General features: G+C 38.8%; 2 protein-coding genes across 6 annotated transcripts; one reads left to right on the forward strand and one right to left on the reverse strand.

The window, feature by feature from the left end:
* Nucleotides 1–510: 510 nt before the first annotated feature.
* Nucleotides 511–14,397, reverse strand: PRIMPOL (primase and DNA directed polymerase). Of its 3 annotated transcripts, none has more exons than XM_048943693.1 (13): nucleotides 14,288–14,397; nucleotides 11,129–11,313; nucleotides 10,024–10,115; nucleotides 8,965–9,106; nucleotides 7,585–7,732; nucleotides 5,333–5,623; nucleotides 3,562–3,724; nucleotides 2,424–2,518; nucleotides 1,762–1,848; nucleotides 1,580–1,688; nucleotides 1,187–1,269; nucleotides 1,057–1,103; nucleotides 511–801 (listed from the first exon to the last, which is right to left on the reverse strand). In XM_048943693.1, exons 2-13 carry the CDS (start codon nucleotides 11,306–11,308, stop codon nucleotides 511–513), a joined length of 1,728 nt encoding a protein of 575 aa, XP_048799650.1. In that variant the 5' UTR covers nucleotides 11,309–11,313; nucleotides 14,288–14,397. The 3 variants fall into 3 exon arrangements, with proteins under 3 accessions (XP_048799650.1, XP_048799651.1, XP_048799648.1); XM_048943694.1 differs by having other exon boundaries at nucleotides 14,284–14,385; XM_048943691.1 differs by lacking the exon at nucleotides 14,288–14,397 and adding an exon at nucleotides 11,978–12,073.
* CASP3 (caspase 3) lies at nucleotides 12,307–25,086 on the forward strand. Of its 3 annotated transcripts, none has more exons than XM_048943698.1 (8): nucleotides 12,307–12,399; nucleotides 17,257–17,392; nucleotides 18,806–18,898; nucleotides 19,942–20,066; nucleotides 20,534–20,662; nucleotides 22,499–22,674; nucleotides 23,114–23,231; nucleotides 24,369–25,086. In XM_048943698.1, the coding sequence occupies exons 3-8, from the start codon at nucleotides 18,825–18,827 to the stop codon at nucleotides 24,593–24,595; spliced, it is 849 nt and encodes a 282-aa protein (XP_048799655.1). In that variant the 5' UTR covers nucleotides 12,307–12,399; nucleotides 17,257–17,392; nucleotides 18,806–18,824; the 3' UTR covers nucleotides 24,596–25,086. The 3 variants fall into 3 exon arrangements, with proteins under 3 accessions (XP_048799655.1, XP_048799654.1, XP_048799656.1); XM_048943697.1 differs by lacking the exon at nucleotides 12,307–12,399 and adding an exon at nucleotides 14,488–14,585; XM_048943699.1 differs by lacking the exon at nucleotides 12,307–12,399 and adding an exon at nucleotides 16,026–16,080.
* The last annotated feature ends 1,064 nt before the right edge of the window (nucleotides 25,087–26,150 follow it).

Here is a 26,150-nt window from a genome sequence, read left to right on the forward strand (position 1 = left end):
TACTCTGTCAACAACACTTGTTTTTTTTTAATCCTTGGTTATTTAAGTGATGTGATCTTAAATAATATGTACCTTAAAGAGGGAATGCACTGACTTTGGATGAACCAGTGACAGACAAATCTCTTTATTAAATCTGTATCAGAAAAAAGTAGTTTTCTTCCATGTCTGGAAGTGAAGAAATTTACTATTTGGCTTATTGGTAGAAGTTGAACAAACAGCTAAGAAAACAGAAATTGTAAGGCAGTAAGCCTTCAAAGTGCTAAATGTCTTGAAGCAGCCTTCATGAGGAGTTTCCAGCCCAGTCTTCTTCAGCCCCTGTGATCTCTTTGTACCCGTTTAATGTGTTCTCAGGGTTGCTTGTTTTTAGCAGTTACTAGCTTTACTGTCTAACAGCTCTAGAAAAGTGCTTTTGAACTACATCACAGTATCTTTCACTGAAGGCATGTGATACCCACGCTGTATTAAAGCAAGCTTTGTTGCTACTAGTCTGTTTGCTAGCTAAGTCCACGGTTAGCTGTCTTCTTTGTTACAAGTGTCTTGTTTCCATGACAATTCCAAAAGAACTTCATCAGGAATTTCTTCTGTGTTGTAACCCAGACTATCATCTGCTGCTTCTGCTAGCTCCACATCTTCAGCGCTTTCTACCAAATAGGCATCATCACTTGCACTGTCCCACGGAGTGTCTTGAGATGTGTTGTCTTCTCCAGAGGCTGGGCTGTCTGACAGATTTGCTGGGTTGGAATGTGATGTTACTTTTTCTTCTGTGTGCTCATGTTCATCTGTTACCTTATGATCTTCCTCCTTTTAGAAACAAGAACATTCTTTATTCCATATTTCTAACTGAACTCTTGCAACTGTTACATATAATGAATGCTACAGAAAGCTGGCCAACAAGTTTCCAAGGAGTTAATTTATAGCCACACTACCCCATGGAAGCCTGTTTTAAAACCAATAGGAATGTGTTAGTTTTCAGCAAACTACAAATAGTGTATTGTATATAGGTTTTTTGCTAAAGAAGGCTTAGCTTTTAGCATGTTGATAAGACAAAACACATACCTCTATGAAAAGGGAAGACAAACATATCCTAGGTGGCAATGGAAGACCTAAAATCAAAGATAAGGTGTTTAATTAAAATTAAGATTCCAAAGAGCGTTAAATACAGTGGCTTGGCAAACAAAATACATACTTTGTGATTTGAAGTTTTTTTCCCTGCAGACTGGATCGTGGCACTTCTGATACCAGACTTCCTTTTTTAGATCTACCAGAATCCTACAAATGAAATAATAATTTTGGTTTTTACTAACATTATGTAAAGGAAATAAATATACACACCTTTGAAACTCTGACACTGAAGGAACAGGTTTTGTTTGTCCACAAACTACTGATAATGATTTCACACTGACATGTGGCTCTTACATCACAAAGTAAATTTCAGAGGAGAACTGTATCCTGACAGAGTAAGAGGGCAGAAATTTTAACAGGTGATGAAAATTTAAGTATTTTCATAGAATTGCAGCTGAGCAGAAAAATATGTAATAGATCTGATCTGAAGTGAAAATTGAATAGTTAAAGATCATACATGATGTTGTTACTTCTGTGGGCTCTTCCAATATTTTCACACCAACGGTAACCAGAAATATCATAAACGAGTATTTCTTCCCCTGAGAAATAATTCCATTGCCTTATCCCTGAAAAAGAAAATTACTTTTTGAAAAATAGTGCTGCTGAATATTCATCTGGAAATAATGGCACAGTTGTTACCTCCTTGCACCCCGTCTTTATTAATCAAAGAACGAACAAAACAATCAATCTCTGGATATGGTGAATCCTGATAGCCTTCCATGGACTCTGTTTAAAAAAAAAAAAAAGCCACATGCATAATGCTTCTGTAATTATAACATAGTGGTAATGTACTGTTACATGCTAGATAGATCAGAGGCACAAATCCCACCCCTTCCTTACATAAAAGCAGGGGTAAATCCAGTGATCATTTCCTGTAGAGCTTTCTTCTGATTTTTAGTGAGGCGTTCTGGGGCAAAAGGGTTGGAGAAAAGAGCCCTCTCAACTCGTGCTCTCACTGTGCTATTCTGAGTATCCAGCACTGCAACCACACGTGCAGTGGCAGCAAGCTGGTGCTTGGCATGGAATGGCAAGTAGAGACCTCTCCCCAACCACCATCAGCAAGAGATGGAGAACTGGAGCAGATCATGACTGCTTGGGGACAAAGAGGGAAGGTAAGTGGCATCCAAGCACTGCAGAGTGCTGGAGGTGGTACAGGTCATCCCTACTCTGCCTTCTGCAGAAATCTAGCTGAGGAAGAGCTCTCATACAATCTATCAGGTGTGTAAGTCACGGCACATCTAACTTAAATGTATATTTGTTTTTGTGCCCCTTCTCTATAGAGCAGAAAAGGCTTGCAGTACCTCTGGTGCTTCTGGTGGTTTTACTTCTTAAAAAAGCAGACATCTTTATTTCCTCTTCTAGAAAGCTAGATAGAATTCTTGTGTCATCTTTGGATCTGAATGAAAGAGAGAACGCAAAGGAAAATGTATGATTCTTGCAGCATAGCACACTATGATATAACACAGCATAGCATAAGAGAACAGCCCAGGGCAACCAGCTCTGGGTACCCTGCCTGAGTGGAGGGGTTGGCCCACAAGGCCTCCAGAGGCCCCTTCCATTCTTTTACCCCCCCTATAATGCCTCTTACTGTCCCTGCAGCACTTTTGGACGCTTGCCTCTTATTGCTCAGCAGAGGGCAGGGTTTACTCCTTCAAAAAAGCCAAACTTGCCTGGCAGAAATCCCAGGAGCCAGCCATTTAGAGACTAATGGTACGCATTCACAGAAATATTTGCTCTAGGTGTAATATTTGAGCATTTCAAAAAGTTCCAGCTTTATTTTTCTTTCCGTTCTGTCTGCACTGAACTGCCCTTCCATATTGTTCATTATGAGCCAGCTGATTACAGAAGGCTAAATTCAATGCAGCAGAACTTCTCACCCATATTTATGACATTCAGCTGATTCTGTGACATAAATACAATATATGGTTTGTGCTATTGGGCTACTGGCATTGGTTCAGGAAAATGAATACTTAAGAAAATGGAAGCAACAAAAACTTGTTTTCATGAAATTATACACAGAGATACCATTTAACCCTCTTTCAGTAACAGTATTTTACTGGGATCATCTTAAGCTACAAGTCATGTAGGGCAAAACACCTGAGGGTCAGTTAGAAACAAACAGTTTAGATTATTATGTGAGGTAGCAACCAATCTAAGGAAGTCTCTGTAACAAAGGGGAAATCTGGTGTGCAAGTAAACATGTACAAAAATCTTTTAATTTGTTAACATACTTTGGACACTTGAATGTAGGTTAAACATGGAAACTGAGTCCCAAGATTTTTTTTCTTCAAAGGCAGGGAATTCCAGGAAAAACAGCAGTGTAACAGTGTTCATGGATTACCTGCTTGTCCATAGCACTTGCTCATAAGTGCTGTAGGAGAAAAATCACTGAAATTGTATTTTAAAATATTTAAAATTCCACTGGAATTAAACCATTACCTAACATTGCAGACCAAAGAGGAAAGAAAATATGCTTCCTCCAAAGAAATGTTCTCTTCACAGTTAGGGACAAACTTGTTATCCTCTGCTATTGTCAGAATCACGTTTTTTCCTGCTTTTGATGACTTATACATCCGGAAATTTCTGTTCCTTGTGTAAACTCCTACAGGAAAACAAGTACTTCATAAAGTAACAGTGCTTGCTAGGATTTACTGTATATTTGTAAACAGAACAATTTTTCTGAGACCCAACTGAGGGTTTAAGGAATGGTTGAAAACTGAGTGGTTTCAGCTCACTTCTCACAGCAGAAATGTGGCCAATTAAGATTATGCAAACATAAATTCTTAAATCGTATGTAAGACACTCAGCATTTTCACATCAGCATCATTCTGACCTTATCATTGCTGGAGGTTTCTCTTCAACATAAAACATGATTTCACAATAGTTTTGTGAAATACCACTGAGAATACAAAGCTACAGTTATTTTAATCAGATATGACATCACGCTTAGCAGACTTCCTGTGTTCTGCAGACACGACTTGTCTGAAGTGCGTATCAAGAAAATGTAATTCCAATCTCAAAACCAAACACAATTAAAAAGGTAAACATCACCTAATCTGTCTCAAGCTTTATCAGAGAGGTGGGGGCTTTAGTTGTGCATTGCATTTAATTTGCATGAAGGAAAAGGAACTAAAAACTCTGCAATGTCACATGCCTTTCTATTGGTGCAGCCTTGTGCTGTAACTCAGTACTCCAGGTAGTCTGGTTTAGCTTTCCAGTTTTGTGGTAAGATGGTGGCATAAATATTAAAGATAGTTAATTTTGGGGACTAACATCAAATCCTTAAAAGGTGGATTGACAGACTAAACAGTCTGCTTTCCTTTAATTTCCATTCTCTAACTAATATCTCAAAGGAATTTTAGTTAGTAGATGTATAAAGTGATCCTGAATCAGTAATAAAGAAGCATAACAAAATACCAATTTTGGGATTATGTTTCAACAGATCAGATGTACTAAAGGCTAGCAATAGAAATGATCCTGTGTATTCCATTAGAAGAATTTGAAGTCAGAGGGGTTCTTCAGTGAAGTCTAAGAAAAAACACGATAATTCTTCAGACACATAAATCACTGTACAAAAGTGTGCAAAGCTATTTTCATTTCACTCAGGATAAACACTCCAGATCATAAGGGTGGAGGCAATTTCCAACTTCAGTTTGACTATGGGTGTTGTGCTCCTAAAGATTATTAACATTTTAATGCCATGTATAGGCAAAGAACAGGTGGGGCATGAAGTGTCCAACCCTAATTTCTATTATTCTGTCATCAAAATCTAATAGCTGTCATTCCAAACAGAGGAAGACACCTCAATTCATATGTGTATAGCAAAACAAAAGACCACACCCTTAATGCTTGCTCTATAATTAGGCAGTTTCTAATTCAACTGAAACGATAACAATATGTCCCCTTTCAGTCAAATAGGAGCAGTAAGTCCTTTGGAACAAAATCCATTAGAGCCACATAACAAGTATTTCTTCAAGCTGTTGAACAAAGTAGTTAAATATAGTAAATATAAAAAGTTCCAAAGCCAAGAATGTGTGATTCCTTTGGAGCTTATGATTGTTGTTTGAGCATGGATAGTATTTGGTTTAAATTCTGAACGTAAAGAAAAAAACAAGAACAATCTTAACAATTCTGTTATCAAAGATTAAAGGTCTGATTGCTTAACTGTTGCTGCATCCTAAGCAGGTTTAAAAGCAGTTCTTATACGTACCTAGATCCACAAAAAGTTGCTTGTCTCCTTCTTTGTTATTTACTATTAGAAAAGAAAATTCAGAGTTTTCTCCATGGTATGATGTTTCTGTTTCTTTTCTTTGGTCAGCAATGGCTGGCCAGACTTTGGAGGCATCTTTGACTGCAGTGAAGTTTGTAAGAGAACCATCTAACTCAGCTGTTGGTGCAGAACACTGGAAAATATATCCTGTTCCTCCTTCTGCAATGGGAGCAGTGACGTTACTCTCCATTAACGTTATGGCAGGCTGCAAAATGGTTTTCACAAAGTTACCTTATAAACAAAACAAAACACAACTGTATGAGTCAAGAAAATCTTAATCACCCGTGTGCAAACATTTTCAAAACAGCCAAGATGGAAGTGGGTGCAGCTGTTTGGGTTTTTTTTTCATCTCCTGGATTTTGCAAGTCATGGCTAGTGAATAAGGAACCAATGCTTGGCAAAAACTTATACCATTTTTTTTTTTTTTTTTAAACATGAGAAAATAAGCAGTTTTGTGTGTGCATTAAATGTGTCATATGGCTGCTATCTTTCCCTTTGCAATATTGCTGCAGAGAAAGAGAAACGAATTGCATTGGCAACCACCTCATTAGAAATAAAGAAAAATAATGAAACAAATGCATAGGCTGTCAGTGCAGTTTTCCAAGCCAAGATTCTGAACCAAATCCAGTCTCGGATAAAAGAGCAAATATGAAACAACTGTCTTTTGTAACTTTCAAATATTTTCCCCTACCCATCACAACACCTGCACTGTTGCAGTTATTTCATGCTGCCAGTCAAGGCCGCATTTTTAAGACATCCTTCTGTGCGTGACTCCTAACAAAATGCTTGAGAAATGGTATTATTGAAGATGAGGTCATTCATTTTCCAGAACAACAAACTATGATAAATTTAAAAACATCTGAACATGTCTTAAAAATATATTAGCTCTTTTAACTTAAAACATTAGACCGAAATCTTCCTGTCACATTAAAGAATACATATTTTTTAATGTAGTTTATGGGAAGTTATTTTATGAAACTGCATTCCTAGATATTTCCTACCACAGAGCATTTTGCACCACGTATGAAGTTAGTTTTCAGATGGGTTTATCAAGTAGGTTACTAAAATGCATTAATGAAAAGTCTGGATTGCAGTATTAGTGGTAACGTGCGTGACTTTAACTGACAGACTGTAATTATAAAATGCATTCATACTGTGACTTCAGTATTTGTTGAAAAGGCAAAGGCCTTGTTAACAAGAGCATATGTAATTCTCTATACGTTTTAATCTGAAAGTAAACGTCAAGTTCACTTAACAGTCGAGAGACAAAACTCTTAGCTAATGAGCTAGAATAAATAGTTTAAGCTTCTACTGAAAGAACTGACTAACACAATTTAGTTATCAGGATCACAGGCTAAAATTTCTGTCATACCAAATTATTTATCATCCATGTATTACATAAGAATTTTCTAGTGGCGCAGGAATTAAAGACCATACTTTTGAAATAAACACTGCAGTGATCCTATCCAGCTCCTTTGTGTTTGTTGCTGTTGCTATGGCATCACGTAAGAAGTAACTGTTCTGGGTCACATTTGGGAATGGCAGCCAATATCCTAAGCAAGTTGCTAGTAAATTCAACAGTCTGCTTACTTTGCCAAGTGAGCTACTCCTCAAAGTTTTAGTGACACGGATTCCAGTGCTCCTAAGAATTAAAAATGGTTCTGAGACAGTCCTGACATGGCAAATTTTTTTGTGTGTTGGAATTGCTCTATCCCAGGAAATCCCAACTTCCATCAATTAAAATTGCTTTCAGCTTTCTATGAACCATGTTTATATGCACCAGTGGCTTCAAGCCATCTTTGTCTTGGCTTTCTGATGCTGTGTGGAGCCCAAACCAGTTATATTTACAGCCAGCAGCCTTAACTTTAATTGTATTATCCTTTCATTAATCTGAAAATTAACTAATTATTGTAAAATAATTTTCAAGCCAAATAACAGTCCTGCCAGCAGTTTTATAAGTAAACAGAAACACAAGTTATGATTTTACAAAAACAAATGATAATTATAGAAAAAGCAAGTAAAAGATGAGTTGAGGAATAATGGCACTTCAATAGCAATAGTCTTTTTTCTGAGATGATGTTTGTTTCCACATACAAATTAATAAAAATAAATATTTGAATGTGAGATGGCACTGTAAAGAGGCAAAACCTTACCGTTTATTTCTAGCGCGTAGGGGAAAAGAACACACTTACCAACATGAATGTTATCCTTAAATACAGTCTTGCAGGGTAGGAATATTAAGTGCCGACTAAATTTTTCATCAGTACTGGAATCTAAATTCAAGACATCTCTGGCTGAGCAGTTAACGTCATACAGTTCTTTTAACTTCTGGCTGACAAGCTGAAAATTATATGGACATCAGTTTGGCTGTTTTCTCTAGGATTTTTAAAGCAGAGTCTGTGAAATCTATCACAAATGCAGATTCTGGTGTTTATTTACCTGTCTTTTTCTCTTGTTTAGTGGGTACAATTAATTAACTCAATATACAAAAATGGGACTCCATGTTTGGTACATATTGTACCTTTTTAACAGAGCAAATCACTAGCAGCGATAAGTTGAGCAGTTTCTCAGGTCAAAATCTAATGTAGTGCCTCTATCCTCATTCCTCCCCCGCCGCCCCCAAAACAGTTCACACCCACAGCTATGCACACCCACTACAATCTAAACATTTTTAGGACTGGGATTTAGAATTGACAGGTCTGGAAGCTTAACTTTATAGCATCTCATGTCCCCCCAGCAAATCCAAAGGTCTCTTCCTAACCCTAGAAATCTCTAGATTTCAGAACTTATCTACAATGGAGTACAGCCTTCCAGATTCTATGTCATCTAAAGGTTATTTACAAAGGAATGGCCTCAATCATCTTTCTTTCCATTCTAGCTAGAGACACATAAGCATCAGAAGTCTTATAAATAAACAGCCACTGACAAAGAGATGTTGTGTTATGATGGAACATAAGACATTCTAAGAGCCTGCTTTATTTCTCATTTTGCAGTTGCTCTGGGTCTCATTTTCCAATCAAATTTGCAATAGAACAAAAATTTGCAATATTTAATAGAATTGGCAGTTAGCAAACATATTTAACTTTAGGCATCAAAACTGATGAGTGCAGTCACCTGATTTTCTCTACATCGTTATCTAAATCAGCTACAACAAAGGTGCCTAAAAGCAGGAGGATTTCGTCTGAGCTTTGATGTGACTGCACCCGTTAGCATAGGGAATGATCTGAAGAATATTCAAACGGAACTTTTATTGATGCTATTCTGAAGAATAACTAAAACACTCATCCACTTTTACAGCTTTGAAGTGCCAGAGCACATAAAACAATCTGCAAGCAAATTCATAACAGTAAACCTACAGCGAATACAAGTGTTCTGACAACCATCATGCTCTAGCACGAAGCAGGCAACCTGAGCTGTAATTAAAATCTACTTTTCACTTCATTAAAAGCACCCACTAACTCTCTAATTCTTCACTTTACTACAGATCAAGATGAAACGCTAAATACTTTGATTTTATATTAAACCAAAACCAAACTCCCATTAGTCTACAGCATGACTGTGTTCCAGTTTACCTCAATTAGCTTTGCAACCATATCCTTGCCATCGGCACCAGGATTTGCTGCTTTGTAGAACTCCAAATCAAAATAAAGCTTGCAAGCATCTTTTCCAGGAATTACTTCGTAGCAATGCATAAGACTTGTTTTATAACCTTTGCTAAGGAAAAACAAAAACAAATCACAACCTCTCATGATAAACATTATAGATGTTTATACTCATCAAATGCAAGCATGAATCCCACAAGTCCTAAACATTCTTTGATTCTTTAGTCAACCACTCATATTCAAACCAGTACTGGCTCTTTAACACTTTGAAAACAAATGTAACTAACTTCAGAAAGTTTACTGATATTTGCCTGGTCTAGAATGAGTTTAAGTTTGGAAAGTATTTCCTTTCCCATTCACATCCTCCCAGGTCTTACAGTATGTGCTATCAGCAGAAATGGTGCTGAGAATTTAAGGAATGATGGAAACTACAGAAAAAAAAACTTATCATTCATATGTTTTAAGCACAAAAAAGGGGAGGTTACATAGATCTTTTCTTTCAACTAAATTAAATATTAAGAAAAAAATCTCGTTTTTAAATTGAGGAAAAAAACCTCAAGTCTACAGTTCATACAAACATTGACTCTTAGTTGTCTTTTGCTTTAAAACCAGGTATTTTAATGTAGAACAAAAATTACAAAAAAATATTCAGCACATGATCCAATTCCATATCTGAAACTACATCATGCAAAAGCAAGACAGTTGGTAATTGGATGTTTGTACTAATAGTAATACCAATTCAAGTTGAAATAGGACTAATCACTGAGAGATGTTTGTGTCACTTATTGACAAGATCCCTAAAGAAAACTGACAGTCAAATCTACTGTTTTAACTTCAGTGAGTGGAATCCTTAATTCACAGGAAATAATGGCCAACTTCAACTCAAAGGAAAATTGAAAACCACTGTAGAATAGATAGATTTGTCACTATTAAGATTATTCCTATGACCAACATCAAACCTTAGTCGTCCCATTACAGTTCTGTGACACTTCACCAGTAAAGTATAGAGTACTTTTTTCAAATACTTACGTGTAATAATGCCAGAGCTCTTTATATGTAGTCACGAGGTAAAACCTCTGTCCATTTTGTGTGTTCTTTTCCAAGGCAAATACATGAACATCCTTTTAAAACAAAAACAGAATTATTTATTTATAAAAAAAAATAATCAGAAGGCATCACAAGTTCCTATTCAACATCCATTTTTTGGTCAAAAGGTAGTGAATACAAGGAAATTCTAAGTATAGATCGCTTATCCTTTTTCAACAGAAGTAGTATCTGTTTTTAATTAACATCATCCTAATTTTATTTACATGAGTGAAAACAAGAAGCTTTTCTTTGCTGTGCATCAATATAAATTCTGTAAGTCCTTTTTTCCTGATCAAGGAAGTGCAACTGCCTGTAATTGGAGGAAGGCCAGTGTCCTGACAGGACATCACTGACATGATGGCAGCATATGGCTTTAGACCCTATGTCATTTAGATCCAAAAATGGAAATCTGAAGCCAAAACCAAAACATCACCACAGTGATTTGTACTTTGATACAGTCAAAGTACATTCAAGAAAGCAAGACAATCAGGATTACTTGAACATGTAATGCAGCAGAGGAAAACGATACACTGCGTTATGTTTCTTTAGAAGCAGCAATTTGAAAAGTATTAAATGCAGAGAACTGGAAAAGATACATTTTGCTTAATATATTTATTTGGATCATTATTTCACAGCATCTGATCTTGTTGCCCTGATGGTAGAAGAGAGTTGTAATGTTTGTCTTTTTGTCTCTGACTCTTGTTGTTCCCTTTTTTTTCCTCAGTTTTGCTTCTTTTCCTACGCAACTCTCACTTCCTTCCCATTCTTCTGCCAAACCTGAAAGCTTCCTTCTCTTCAGAGAGAAGATATGATCACTACAAGATTACCAAAAGCTATTGTTCCTATTAGAGGTTAAATCCAGGTATCAATTCTTATGTTCCAAGTAGTACTTCTTAGAGCTATCTCCAAAAAAATTAAAATACTGATGTATCAGGTCTGCAAAAAAGGGGATCTTGCAATGTGATGAAGATTTTGTTGTTCACCAAGTTTTTCAGTCAAGTTCAACCTTGGAAGCACCAAAGAGCAGAGATATTCACTAACGATTTACCTCCTTGCAGGTTTTCACAAATCTGAAAGCTTCAGCCTGCCGACAAAATATTTTCCAAACACGGGATGGCTGAAAAGGTTTGGACAGTCTTGGTTTATAAACTGTAGGAATAGGGTTTCTTTCATAGTAAGACGCTAGTTCTTCAACTTTCTTCACTCTTTCTTCCCATTTTCTCTTCATTTGTCCTAAAGCAATTACAAACAGATCATTATCAATTTTTGTGACTCACTTCTAACTTCTTTGGTACTCATCATTGCTTTTGATTCTTTCTCTTGTTGAGCATACTTTATTTAATGACTAGAAATAGACAATACTCTGAATCAACACCTAACCTTGCCTACGAGTCTGCTTTCAACATTAAATACTTTCAGACAGTTTTGGAAAATGATTTATTTTCCTATTAATATCAAAGATCAACACAACAGATGTAGTAAGGGAAGGCCTAGCAAGCTTCACTTTTGCTTACAGTATGGTGTTAATATATTCCTCCTGAAAATATATACAGAGTGGTTTAAAGCAGCTAAAACAACACTAGTAAGGAGTGAAAAAAACTATTACTTCTGCTTCACACTCAGATAAATTATAAAACTGATTTTTGTGGGAAAAACATCACTTTGGTTCCTGATAAAGAGATCTGAGTGACTCTAGCTCTAAGCTTCTTTATTCTCAAAGTAAAAAAATTTGAAATATTTTTCAAATTAAGGGCTCCATTACTTGCTGCCAACCCTTGCTATCAGTTACTATTTTCATCTGCTTTACAATCTCACACTCTGTATCCTTTCTTGCAGATTTAAAATAGCAATCCTATCTGTTGTCAAGAAACAGCATGTGATGCCATAATCACACAACCTTTAAACTCATAGTCATATAAAGTAATCCAAATGCTACTAAGTAAAGTAGTAAAGCAAAATAAGTACATTAACATAGCACATGTGTAATTACTTTTAAATTATATTAACTATTTTTCTTGAAAATCCAATGCCCCTCAGCACTCCTGCAAATGGGTAAGAGCATAGCTAGGAAAATGTGAAACTGCAGTATATGGGAACTGTTTGGTCATGGCCTGAACCAGTGACTGAGCAGCTGGTGAGGGGTGTAGCCAGCCCAGGGAGCACAGCTGGAAGCAATTCACTTGTGTGACTGGCAGGGGGCAGACCCTGGCTCCACCCCTCCCTAACTTCATTTAAGGGCTGGCAGCCACAAGGGAAGCATCTCTACTTGGAGGTCATCTCCTTTGGAGTGTTTGGTGAGCCCTGGTCCTTGGAAAGGGGGTAAGTGATTCCTTCTTTATTCTTGAAGTCTAACTGCTACCTTTTTTGGGTTTAAAGCAACAGTATCTGCTGCTACTTTACAAGCAGGAAGTAGTAAAATAGAAAAAGAAAGCCCACAAAAAAATCCTGGAAGTATATTTTCTGTTCTTTCTGGCTCAACCACTATCCAGTCCTTAGATCTCATAACTACGTGCCAGCTGCAATAGAAGATAAAAAATGAAACTAGGTATACTTAGAAGCATTCAAACCTTTAACAAGATGCATCCCCCAATGTGAGTTTACACATCTAAATATCCTCATGGGCCTCAAAGCCCAAATGTTAGGTCTTCTGAATCCCCTTTCCAAGCTTTCCATAGTAAAGTTTCCTGGTTACCTGTGTTTTGATAGCTTAGTCCACTCTAAATAAGAGTACTAATTTCACGTTTGACCTCATACATGTCTACAGATGCTATCAGTCTGCTGTCATACTAATTTCCTCTACTCCTTTCCTTTTAAGGCTATTAGTTTCTTCTTTGGAAACAAAAAGAGAAATTCTAACAGCAGTCAGCATTTCTGAGAAGTAAATCTTTGGTTTAGCTTTGCTGACAGCCCTGCTGTAAATGTAAGCTAAGTGGATGTCAAAGCACAACAGACTTTCCCCCTGGATCAGAACCTTCCCATTAGGTGACCATTCAAAAGAAGAGGGGAAAAAGCTCAATCCCCTTAATTTTGTGCTCCTTTTCAGCTTCCTGTTTAGATTAGTATGCTCCCTGCCAGAAACAGCTGCTGGGGTGATATCTGAACCTGGGCAGAGATTGATGGCTCTGACATCTATTGCTGTTACTTCAGTCCAAACAACTCTTAGCTTCTCAGCAGTCCAACATGTCATGTTTTTCCCAGCGTGTACATTTATACCTACAGACCAGCCAGACTTCTGGGTTTATCAGGAAATTCCTGGTTTCTTTTGGTCACTTCTGTCCCAGAAGTAGGAGGAAGGATTATTTTTAATTCAAGAAAGAAATCGTCTTAGCAATGTGTGTGATGGTTTTGATTCAGCAGAACGATAGCAAGAAGATGCTGAGAAAATGTATCTGTTGGGAGATGACTTAATGGATGTGCTATTTCATTTTCCTCCTTTGATGAAAGACTGCTTCGTTAATTGATGAGAACATTAGAGTTGTTAACTATTTATACCTTAGCCTTGTGGTGGTGTGTTTAAACAAGTGAACTTGCCATTTCAGATATGGTAATTTTCTCCTTGCGACAGAGGAAGGATATGCATAATTTTGTCATGTGTACCCACTGTTTTTGTTAAGTAAAACTCATACTCAAAAGCTATTATGCTTATGGACAAAACACCCTCCACACCTGCTGGGAAATGAAGTTCAGACATGCAAATCAGCCACTGTTTAAAATAATGCCTTTTGTTTACACTGGCTTCCTGGCCTACATGACTCAAGGCATGTAGCTCTGTGTAGCTCTGTAGCTCGTATCACTCAACACCAAGAAGTTCATTCAGTCTTAGAGGAATCTACTCGATAGCTTTCTCCCTAGTGATAAATTTCTTAATGTGTGAAGAACAGCTTGATTGTCTTGATGCTGAGCTGACCTGTGGCACGCTAATGAATGCAGCTCATTTTTCCTCAGCAGTAACAAGTAACATGACATGGAATCATAAAATGGCTTGAGTTAAAAGAGACCTCAAGGATCATCCAGTTCCAACCCCTGTGCCACAGACAGGCTTGCTAACTGCTAGACTGAGTGCTAGACCAGGCTATGCTGGGCCCCATCCAACCCGGCCTCGAACACCTCCAGGGATGGGGCGTTCCAGAGAAACGCAATTCCTTCCAGCAGACAGAAGCGAAGCAGGGCGCGAGGCCGCTCGGCGCAGGTCGGCACACGTACTTACAGCGCAGAGCCCAAACTTCGCCCGCAGCACGCCCGAGCCGGCGGCTCAGGCCCACCTCAGGTCCCGGCGGGGCACGCCGCACGGCTGCCTGCTACTCGCTCGCACCGAGCGTTACCGCTCTGAAGCAGGGGGACTCGGCCCGGCCGCCTCCCGCCTCTCCGCGTCCCGCGCGCTGCCGCCACCGGCGTTCGAACGACGGCCGTTGGGAGGCGGGGCAGGGATCACGGGGCGGGGCTGCCTGCTGCCGGCCCTCCGGCCCCTCGGCGACGGCGCGGCGGAGCGGGCAGCGCTGGAGGAGGTGAGGAGGCGCGGCGGAATAGAGCCGGCTGACCGGAGGGTGTGGCGGGAGCTGCGCGACGCGGCCCCGCGGCGGCGGTGCGGGTTGAGGCGGGCAGGGGCGCGGCGGGGCGGGCTGCTCTTTGTTTCCAACTAGCGTTCCGCCATGGCGGCCCTGCGGCCGCAGGGAGCGCGGCTGCGGTAGCGTTGCCGCGTGTATCTGCGGGCATCAAATACCAGCTTTCGGTCTTTAGCAGTCACATAACTGTGCTTTTGCAGTGACGCGCGGCGAAGTGTGCCCTTTTGTCGCCGGTACGGCGGCTGTACGATTGCGGTTTCTGTTTCGGACACGCGCTTTGGTTGTGACACAGGGTGCTTTGTAGCAGCTGGGGGGCAGGAGCTGAGCTGGCTGCCCGGCTGTGAAGGCAGCTGGGGGCGGGTCAGATAGCGGCTTCCCTTCCTCTCTCGGAAGCTTGGCTATTCTCATTGCTGAATGGCTTGTGCGGTTCGACGTTCAAGCAGTGCCTTGAAGAGACGAGAATCGTAGAATCGCTTAAGGGACCTCTAAAGGCCTCCTGGTCCCAATCCCTGCACTGAACAGGGACGCCTACAGTTCCATCAGGTGCTCGCAGCCCCCCAGCCTGACCTCGGCTGTCTCCAGGGATGGGGCATCCACTGCCTCTCTGGCCAAATTTGGTGCTGTTTATGTGGCAGCAGTGATATATACGAAGATCTGAGGACAGTAAGTCAATCCAGGCTGGCACAAACTAAATACATAAATTTTATCATCTCCCTCTCACAACAAAAGCATTGAAACAACTGCATTTAGAGCAAAATATGCTTTTGGTTTTGTTGCTGTCCAGGAGATGCTGGTTGTTTCCTCATAGCTTGCTGAGCTCTGTGCTTCTTTCAAGCGCTGCTCTTGCCACATCGTACTGCTCGAGATCACTGTAGGATTACCTTTACGCCCTGTACCTCCATCTCACAGTTTGTTTGCTTAGTCTGTGTGGCTTGAAACAAAGATATTGTAAAACAGGTCGTAGAAATAGGCTTCCTGAAATCTGCAGAACATACTCTGCAAGATTTTTTAAAAGGCAGTTGCTTGCTGCTTGCTTTTTTATATTTGCTTGTGACTGAAAGCTCTTTTTACCCAAGCTTTCAGGAGTATCAAGGGGCAGAAGAAGTTCTCTATTAATTTTTTTTGAAGTGTTGTCCTGATTTCTTTCCCTGTCCCTTTTAGCATGAGATCATTCTCCACAGGGAAATGTGAGTTCTGCTTGACAGAATATGACATCATTGCATTACCTCGACTAGGATGAGGTAATTCCTAGTCCGTTTGAATCAGCATCATCCTGCAGGGAGCATTGCTGTCACCCTGACGGGTGCTTTAGAGCAGAAAGCATGGATTTGCGTGCCTAGTAAGGAAACAGGTCTCTCTTTGTGGATGTCTCTTGCTTTTTAGAGATGTGCAAGTGACTTGGTGCACTAAGGCATTCAGAAACTCACAAATGTTAAAGGTGAGTTACAGATTCTGCAGATGAAGTGTACATATTGTAAATGGCTAATGTAGAATACCAGGCTTTTCTGCATAATGTCTCCAGCTTCTTTAAAGATACTTTGACAAGCTCCACTTGAGCTGCAGCTGAATGCAGTAGATTTTAATGCTTGATTAAACAATTGAAACTGTTGGTTAGAACGTAAGCTTGCATGTGTTACAGTAAGACATACTTTTGTAGTATGGTACTGCAAATTGTGTTGTGGAGCAAATAACTGTAATTCATTATAATCCAATTTGACATTGGATCAACAACAGCAGTTGTTAATCAGGGTTACAAAAAAGTCAAGGAGATGCCTTAACTTAAGGTTACTTAGTTGTTGAATATCCTTTTTTATTCTTACCATTTGTGGCAAGTGTTGATATCTGTGGTAGCGAAGCATTCAGTTGTTGCAGACTGTGCTAAGTCTTAAAGTTGTCTGTTGAAGTCTGCAGCCATTTGCCGGGGTTATTCCTGTTGCTGCTTACTGAAACCAGTCCCTAATGGGATGCAGGGGTTTGTTTGGAGCAGTCTGAAGTGCATCCAGAGCAGCCTGGTAATCGACTTGCCCTCTGTAACAATCCCAAATTCACCCTGTAAGCCAAGGAGTCAATAGCTGTCCCCATACTTTGGCTGAGTCTTTCTGAAAGTAGTCCTTGGTAGCCCAGGTCGGCTCATGCTATGGACAAGGTGTGACCACATCTCAGCTGGTCATATATTTGCTAGTTTACACTACCTGGGCCCAGCCCTTAAGTGCTGGTACTGCAGACCTTCACAGTGCTGGAGAATTGCAGAAATACCTGGGCTGGAGCAGGGGGACACTGGGCATTCTTCTCAATGGCAGCTGTTCTTGCCAGTTCCCAGCAGCCACAAACTCTACAGTTCACTGCAACTGAAAAGCAGAGAGCTCTGTACTTGTGTTACCCTTTGGAAGTGTGTGTCTTTTTTTCACATAGGGAACTTCTAAGAAATTAAACTTAGTAGTTAGGCAGAGTGAATCCAGATCATGGTGTTTGGCTGGTAATTTCAGCATTATCAACCGAGTTCCCACCTCATGATATTTGAAGTACATTTCTAAAATATAAACTGATAATGCATTTTATAAACTTTATTTCTGAAATAACAGCTTTTTTGCTGCTTCTGTAATTTGGTTTTCAGGAGATCTACGTATTATGATATAGTTCTCAAGTCTGGAATCATCTTATGAACCATATTTCTTAATTACATCAGTGCTTCAAGATACAGAGAAACGTATTCAGAATAACCTTGAGGATCTTTTGGAGATACTAAAATAGTAAGTAAATGTCTCATAGGAAACAAGGAAAGAGAAAAGCTCATACATACCCAGAATAGTGCTTCTCATGTATTGGTAGTTGCTGCCACGGAAAATATGTGATCCCAAGGATATTCACGGGGTATTATTTGGAATATAAGAAAGAAGATAGCAGACAATAAAATGATTGTACAAGATGGCAAATTTAGTTGTGAGCCTCACATTAAGAACCTTTGCCCTAATTTCAACATATACTTAATAGTATTTCTAATTGGCCTGGTTACTTATAGATCCCAGTTCACCAGAGGTTGCTCAGCAAGTTCTGTTAAAATTCTCGCCTTCTCATGCCTTGCCTTTCTCTTGAGGCCTAAGCATTTATCCACTTCTGAGTCATTATTACTTTGTCCCGTGCAGTGATTTAACTTAGTCCTTTTCTGAATCCCAAGTTAAAGATAACTTGTGGTGATGGCATTAAACTAAGAGGGTAGATTTACATCAGGCAATGGAAAGAAGTTGTTTGGTTTGTTTGTTTGTTTGTTTTCATTTAGAGGGTGGTGAGGTGCTGGCACTGCTGCCCAGAGCTGTGGGTGCTCCATCCATGGAGGTGCCCAAGGTTGGATGGGCCTTGGGCAGCCTGAGCTGGTGGGGAGCACCCAGCCCCCAGCAGGGATTGAGGTTGGGGGGGCTTTAAGGGTCCTTCCAAATCAAACCATCAACTGGAAGGAAGAATCATTGCTTTTAAATTGATTTCTGCCTTGGTATCATTCAACACTGTTTTCCCTATGCACTGAATTACGTAGCAGTCCACAGTGCAGAACTCATTCCATCAACTATTTAAAGTTGTGTTGTTGCATTTTTTTACATAATTTAAGTTGCAGTTGGTTTCACTTACACTGAGGAGAATTAAATTTGGATTTCTCCATTGTCGTGACAAGGAATGATCCAAATATGGCACAATATCCATAGTGTTAAAATGTCAGTAAAGCATTTAGGGATATTTTTAATATTTTAGAGATTACTTTAAATTTCTTTGTCTGTCCTGCTTTTCATGAGATCCACACTTTTTCTTCCAAAGTTGTTTTGGAATGCAGTAATTCAGAAAAATATTTACTGTTCTTCTTTACAGTACAAGATATGTAGAGGTTACTGAGAAATGCTTATAGTTGCCTACTATTACTAATATCCTTAGGCTGAAGTCATTCTATGTGACTGTTGCCTTTGAACTTTATTGTTTTCTCCATAATCTTAAAAAAACAAAAACAAACAAAACAACTGTGCAGAGGTTTAAGAAAAACTAACAAAATGATGAGTTAATGGTTGGACTGGATTATCTTAGTGGTCTTTTCCAACCTGTATGGTTCTGTGGAAGGTCTTCTTGAAGGTATTACGCTGCATGAGAATTGTCATATGTTTCTGTTTGCTTGTGTTTTCAAGCTGGTAATCAAGAGCCATAATGACTGACATAAAAGATGGACCACACTTAGGGGAAGATCTGTCAGATGCAAAATCTTTCCCTGGTTCCAAAGGGTAAGTGAGATACTTTGGGCTTAAGTTCTCAATGTAAGTGTTGAGGAATCTTGTGCTGTAACTGAAGACGAGAGCTGTAGAAAAGATGCTATTAAAAATTAAGTTTTCAAATATGGTAAATTATGCTAATCATAAAAAAAAAAAACCAACATATTAAAGTTGTGCTGGGTTTGAAAGTATACCATCTCTGACAAAACAGGCTGTATGTACGAACAAGGAAATAAAAAGCAGGATACTTAAGGTGCAGTTGGATATGGGTTAGCAGTTACCAAGTCATTAACTGTTCTTGAAAAGAAATTTCTCTGTCTTAACCCTGGCTAAATGTTCACACCTTTCCTTGAACTGCTTCTAGATCTTGCTGGAACTTGCAGCAGCCAGTTCAGTCTCTTAAACTGGCCTTCTGTAGACCTACGTGTGCAGAAGGACTGGCACAAGGGGGATTTACAGCAGTGGGAAGGAAGATGAGCAGTCTTATTTTTCTTGGTGACATTGTGGTTACATTGGTGTAGTGCTATGATCAGATTACATCTTCTCTGGGAAGATAATTTCCTTCTGAAGTCATTCATTCTAGTGCTTCAAGAAACAGTCAATTTAGCATCACTACTCACTTTTTATTTGTAAAACTCAATGTGTTTTCAATTCAAAACAATGTGTTCTCACTTAGAGAGTTTGTTCTGGATGCTTTGAGTTTTCAGCTTGCTACAAATTGCACAGAAGATTACAACAAATACAAATTGCTTTTATTTATCTGTTTATTTGTGTATACATAGATTTAATGGAACTTGAATCAATCATATTATTTGAGAGCACAACCATGCAAAGCAGTTTCATGGGTTACTCCAACCTCTGGGCGAATGCATTTTTCAATAGTCTCACGTTGGATCTGTCTACTGATTTTTACAGGCATCACTTCCATGAATCAAGTAGCAAATCTTACCACTTTCACTCGTTTTCTTAAATAGCCATTTGCTTATTTAGATACTAAGAAATCAGAGAAGAGAGAACAGAAATTAATACTTGAAGCTTGTCTGATTTGTGTACAGAATGAACTTACCTGCTAGCAAGTCTGTGGACTCTGGAATTCTGCCTGATGACAGTTACAGAATGGATTATCCAGAGATGGGAGTATGTGTTATAATAAACAACAAGAACTTCCACCGAGATACTGGTACTGCTTTCAATTATTACTTTTTTTTTTCTGTATTTCAGATAAATTTGATGTGTTATTCTTCAGAATTAAATATGCAGTCCAGTTTTGATTGTATTGAAAAATTAAGTGGTTTGAGTGGATTGGATTCATTTCAGGGTATTCTTCTAAATATGCACAGGGGGAGTAGTGGTGAGGAAAAGCTGATGGGCAGTGTGCAAATCTGCCATGCCTTTTAGTCATGACTTCTGTAACATAAATAAGGTAACTTTCTCAATATAGACAGGTAGGTGTAAGTAATAAATATATGAAATAGGTATGGGGGGGATGGAGTGTGCATGAATAGTATGATGTTTTTTTCTCAGAGTGGATCTGGAGTAATGGAATAATATTCTAGACTGATGCAGATATAAGAAAGAAAATAATTTGGCTCAATCAGAGAGTGCCATTTATATCATATCAAAATAATACCTGTCTCTTATGCCTAGGACTGTCATCTCGTTCAGGCACGGATGCCGATGCTGCAAGTGTCCGAGAAGTTTTCATGAAGCTGGGATATAAAGTCAAGCTTAACAATGATCTGTCAAGCAGAGATATTTTTAAGCTATTGAAAAATGGTAAGTTCAGGTATGATCAGAATGTGTGCTAAGTCTACTGTTTCTAAATCACTTCTAGTACTTAAATCTCTTCTTCTGTGGTTCTTTTACAAAGTACTTCACACCTCCTTATTGCTAAAGAGAACATATGTTGTAGTTCCTATGTTAATTCATCATTGCTGTCTCTCCCTCTTTTGTGCCATGACCGTTGTCTCAGAATCCTTTCTTATCTTCTAAAGAGGGCTGGAAAAACAGGCTGAAATTTAAAAGCAGGAAGATTTATTTTCTGACCTTTGAATCACAGAAACTGTGAGCTGGAAAGAAACCTGCTTAATTGGGTAGAAGGGTAGTGTGGGCAGTGTGGTCCAAGAGGTGTCCTTATCAGGGGATCAGAACTACTGTAGTTCTGTATGTGGACTGAATTACTCTTTTAGAGAAATAACTCACATTTTGTTTGGCTTGTGATGCAAAGCAGCTCTCTTACAAGTGAAACCCTTTATACCACTGTTTGTGCTGATCTTGTTTTGTTTGGACTTAATACATCTAGACTAGTAAATTAAATGGTGCCTTGAAGTGTTCTTTTGCCCTGAAATAGTCTACTCTAGTAAACTGTCAGAAGGTTCTCTGGCACAACTGTGGCACACTCTCAGACTGTTTCAGGTCACAGTTCAGCAGTGAAAATGTTCCAGAGAGTATTCCCAACAGTAAATTAGTCTGCAGCAATCCTGTTTTTTCAATGCATATGTTTGCTAGCGTGGATTTGGCTATTTAGTGCCAGTTAATGTTTGTACCAGAGAAGACTCTTAGACAGCGTTAACTTGCAGCTTGTCTGTTGACAGTAGCTAAAAGTGGGAGGTCACGTTCTCTGATTTCAGGGTTCTGTCTTTCCTGTGGTATACATAAGGCCTCCACATGGATGGTGTAAACTCTGGCCTAACTAGAGATTCCCCAAAACTAGCTTTTCTCGACTCTTATAGACACAGTGCCTGTCCATAGATTATAGAAGTGCCTGAGCTGCATTGCTTGAGAAAAATAAAAATAGTTCAGTTTTTCCAGAATAGAAATCCAGTATTCAGCAAGCTGTAAAACAGAAGTTTACAGCTTCTGTCTACGAACTCTTGCATTTTCTTGAAACTTCCATTTGAAACTCCTTTTGGATCCCTTCTTTTAAACCTTGTTTGTATCTTTTTGTACACTTAGAAGAATAATTTTGGTCATCAAGAACAATCCCCATGGTTTCAGGCAACAGAAAACATAGTAGAACATATTTTCTATATCTTTACATACCACAGGATGAAAAGCTTTATGTCTTGCTTAAAGGTCTTTAAGTACAAAACTCAGAAGCCTGAAAAATCTTGCTAGACCTTGCTTCTAGAAGGCAAGAGCAAAGGGAAAGGTGTAACATTAGTAGCTAGGTCCATCTAGCAGCAACAGTTTTCATACTGCAGTTGCCATGTAATCCAGTGTTGAAATGTAAGGAGAAACAAGACTTCCCTGTCCTTTCCCACAACTCAGAACTTCCCATCAGCCTGATCCTATTGACCATTACCATATAAGTGAGGTGCATCATTTGGAATCTGAGATAGCGTGCTGAATCATTACTCCCAACTTGCTTTGTCCATTCAGTGTTCATAGCCATTTTTTCCACGTGGCCACATTCTACAAGGCATAGGATTGGCCCTAAGTTTAGGGTTTTCTATGTCTGACCTTATGAAGTGAAGTACACTGGCTCCTTTCATTAGGAGTGAAGTGTTTGAGGTTTCTAGGTCTGCAAACAGTTGTTCTTAATGAGTTCTGTTGCACAACGTTCAAAGCTTCTTGGGGAGTGCAGTAAGTTGATTCTCTTTTTCTTTCAAGTTTCTGAAGAAGATCACAGCAAACGAAGCAGTTTTGTTTGTGTGTTGCTAAGCCATGGCGATGAAGGACTCTTCTATGGTACAGATGGCCCTCTTGAACTGAAGGTACTAACGAGCCTTTTCAGAGGTGACAAGTGCAGAAGTCTAGCAGGGAAACCCAAACTCTTTTTCATTCAGGTGAGCTACAACTGAACAGTGATCATCAACTCATAAGAATACTTCAAAAAATTGTTTCCCACAAGTTATAAGTACAATGTAGTTATTCCTAAAATAGCCTTATAGGGATTTACTTCTAGAATAAGATTCCCTAATATTGGAATAGCCTGCCCTCTTAGTATTTGTAATAACTGAAATCACCTTAATTTGAATGAGTTAAGGTGATGTAAAGTTTTTCTGAATGCTAGCCAATATCTCAGTGAGCTTCTGAATGTACTTTCATATGAATATCCATTCTAACCAAACAGTAATTAATATAAATAAATGCTAGTTATTTTTCTTATGAGTCTTACTATCCTAATCATCTTCAAAGCTGAAGATATTACAGTATTCTTACCATTATGATCATTGCCTTTTTCTCATTTATTTTTTGTTGTCCATTTTTCTTTCCAACAAGTAGGCCTGTAGAGGGACAGAATTAGATTCTGGTATTGAAGCAGACAGTGGACCAGATGAAACAGTGTGTCAAAAAATACCTGTAGAAGCAGACTTCCTGTATGCATATTCTACTGCTCCAGGTGAGAAACTTGCAAAGAAAATCTTTGTTGCTGAAATTGTATCTATGTATCTGCTTGTACTGATAATGGGCAGTTTGCAGTGTTCTCCACTCAGTGACTGATTAATCTGAAGCTTCTGATTTTCTTTGAAGCCCTTGCTATTCTCAATTCCCAGAAAAAAACTCATCATAGGTCTTTTTCAAATGTTAATCTGCTGCAGGTTGATTTAATCTGAGTTGTGCAAATAATTTGCAACAGGAGAAAATGCATTAATTCTGAAAGAATAGAGCAATTGAACATCTATATGTATTTGTATGTGTGTATATTTATGCATACAGAAATGGTGATAAACATCTAAGTATTACTTGGTTGTCAGTTCTATTTCATTGTAGCCTAAGTGAATTAGTGGTGACAGGACCCTTAATATGCCCATTATCAGTTTTCAGAAGCAAGGTCTAGTCAGTCTTCAATTCATGCTTTTGGACTTGAAGATAGTGACAGTGAAATCTGTTTTGTATTTCAGCTCTCATTGTGCTATCGCTGCTCCTGCATACATGTATTCTGTAATGAAGTAATAAATAATTAGTGTAAGAGCAGAAGATAATTGTATAATCAGTGAATATGCAGACGTTATAATTAAGAAATATACAAGAGAGTTTGGCTAATTACACACACACAAAAAAGCTCACCCTTGTCCTGGGCTCACTGGAAAACTCCAAAGGAAGGATGTCCAGAAAGAAATCCTTCCCGACTGGCAGTCAGCTCTTAGATGGGTCTAGGAGAGGTTCAGCCAGGCTCCACCCCTTCTGGCAGGTGGAATTCACCTGTGTTCCCATGGCTGACTCACTGCTCACCTCAGGTGATCAATCAGAGGTTCAGGCTGTGATTCAGCACTTCCCATGCAATAATCCTCCTGTCTCTTGATTTTTATTTTTTTTTTTTCTACCTATTTAAAATTTTCTCACGTTAGAAAAAAATGGATGGCTAGAAAAATCTTTTAGGTTGAAATTTGAAGGGACTATCAAATCTCAACTGTGTTGATTAGGGGTTTTATTTATTTTAAGGCCTTCTCTGCTGTTGGGTATGTTGTGTCATTCTGTAACTGCTATCCTATCCTGCTGCTACATCTGATCAGCTTGGTCTCTTTGTCTTCCACAGGCTATTACTCCTGGAGGAACGCAGCTGAAGGCTCCTGGTTTATTCAGTCTCTGTGTAGAATGCTGAGGGAACATGCCAGGAAACTTGAACTCATGCAGATTTTAACTCGTGTAAATCGCAGAGTGGCAGAGTATGAATCCTGCTCCACTCGACAGGATTTCAATGCAAAGAAACAGATTCCTTGCATTGTGTCTATGCTTACCAAAGAATTTTACTTTCCTTGCTAAAAAAAAAAAAATAATTGCACTTTGCAATTTTTCACTTCAGGTTTTTATCTGTAATTTATACACTGTCAGTACAGAATACCACTTTTTAAGTCTGAATTACTGTTGACTGCCACATATGGCACAATGAACTATCTGAGAGTTGGTTATGTCCATTATTAGAAGAAACCCATGGGATGGCTAAGTTAGAAATGCAAACCTGGTAGGTGAAACACAGGAAAACTTGAACACAATAAGAATTTGGAAAAATTATGAGGAGGAGACTGAAGAGAAGTCACATCACTTACAAGGCCTACTTGGTGCTACATTTCGCTTTGCAGAAGGAGCAGAGAAAAGAAACAGGTCTTGTAAATGTTTTGGTTTCGTATCTGTACCAGTAGGAAGAAGATTCAGAATGGGATCTGTTTGCAATTATAGTAATGTGATGGTAGTGTCATTACACATTTCTTCTTAAAAAAAAAAAAAAATCAAGTTTTTAAAGCTTAGGTTATAAGGTAGCCTAATAGCCTGAACTTCTTGTATTACTTAAGATGTAAACTGTGAAAAATGGCTGTTTCATTTTTTTACATGTGCTTAGGAGGCATCTTAGAAATAAGTTCATTTTTGTCTTGATTATTTTATAATTTTTTTATATGGACCATTAGATGAGGTAATTTTATCAACACAGTATCTGTTTCTAAGTAAATTTGTATGTTTAGCCTTGAAGCTGAGTAACTAAGGGACCAGTCTTCCCAAATGCCTTTCTTTTGCAGCTCCTAGGGAGAGCTTTAATACTCTTGGGGCACATTTGAGGCCACAAGATTCAATGCAAGAGAAAATCAGCATTCTGAAAAGCCAGCTCTCCTCTTTCTGACCCTTAAATTGGAGTGGTTCTGCTTTCTGCAGATATACCACATCTGATCTTTGTGGAAGCCTAAATATGGTGGTACCAGTGGAATTTCCTTGTCTGCTATCGATTGGGTTAATTACACATGTCTTTTAAAAGAATTTAGTATGTTAACGAACAGTAAATATAAGTCTCTTAGTTTTGAGTGGAATTGGCTTTTAGAAAATTGTAAAGCATATATGCTTTTGGTGATGGTTCAGCTTGTGACAGTCTTTTGATGAACAGAGGAAGGCATTGGGGCTTGCAAAACAAGACTTAAAATTCTTTGTATTGTGTAGCATAAATGATGTTAGCGAATTGATGTCTTCTTCCAGAGGCATTTGGAGTTTTTTTAATTAAATATTGTCACCTAAACTGTGTAATGCTTTTCTATATGTATTATTTGTTTAGGATCTGATCAATTACATCCCTTTTTCTCAAAAAAAAAGTCCCTTTTCTGCTTTAACACCGGAAGCTGCTATACCATAACATCTGTGTATTCATCAATTGTACACCACTCTTCCAAAGTAGCTGTTCTGACTGCAGGAGTTCCTGCATCTCCAGGTCCTGAGGGTGTTACAGAATTCTACTCAACTTTTGCAAGCTGGAGCTGGGATATACAGGCTTTGGGCTTGGCTCTGCTACAGTGTAGTGAAATGCTGGTTAAACCTCAACCCTGTCTTTTCCAGCTCT

Source organism: Lagopus muta, chromosome 4 (genome assembly GCF_023343835.1).
Source record: "Lagopus muta isolate bLagMut1 chromosome 4, bLagMut1 primary, whole genome shotgun sequence".
NCBI lineage: Eukaryota > Metazoa > Chordata > Aves > Galliformes > Phasianidae > Lagopus > Lagopus muta.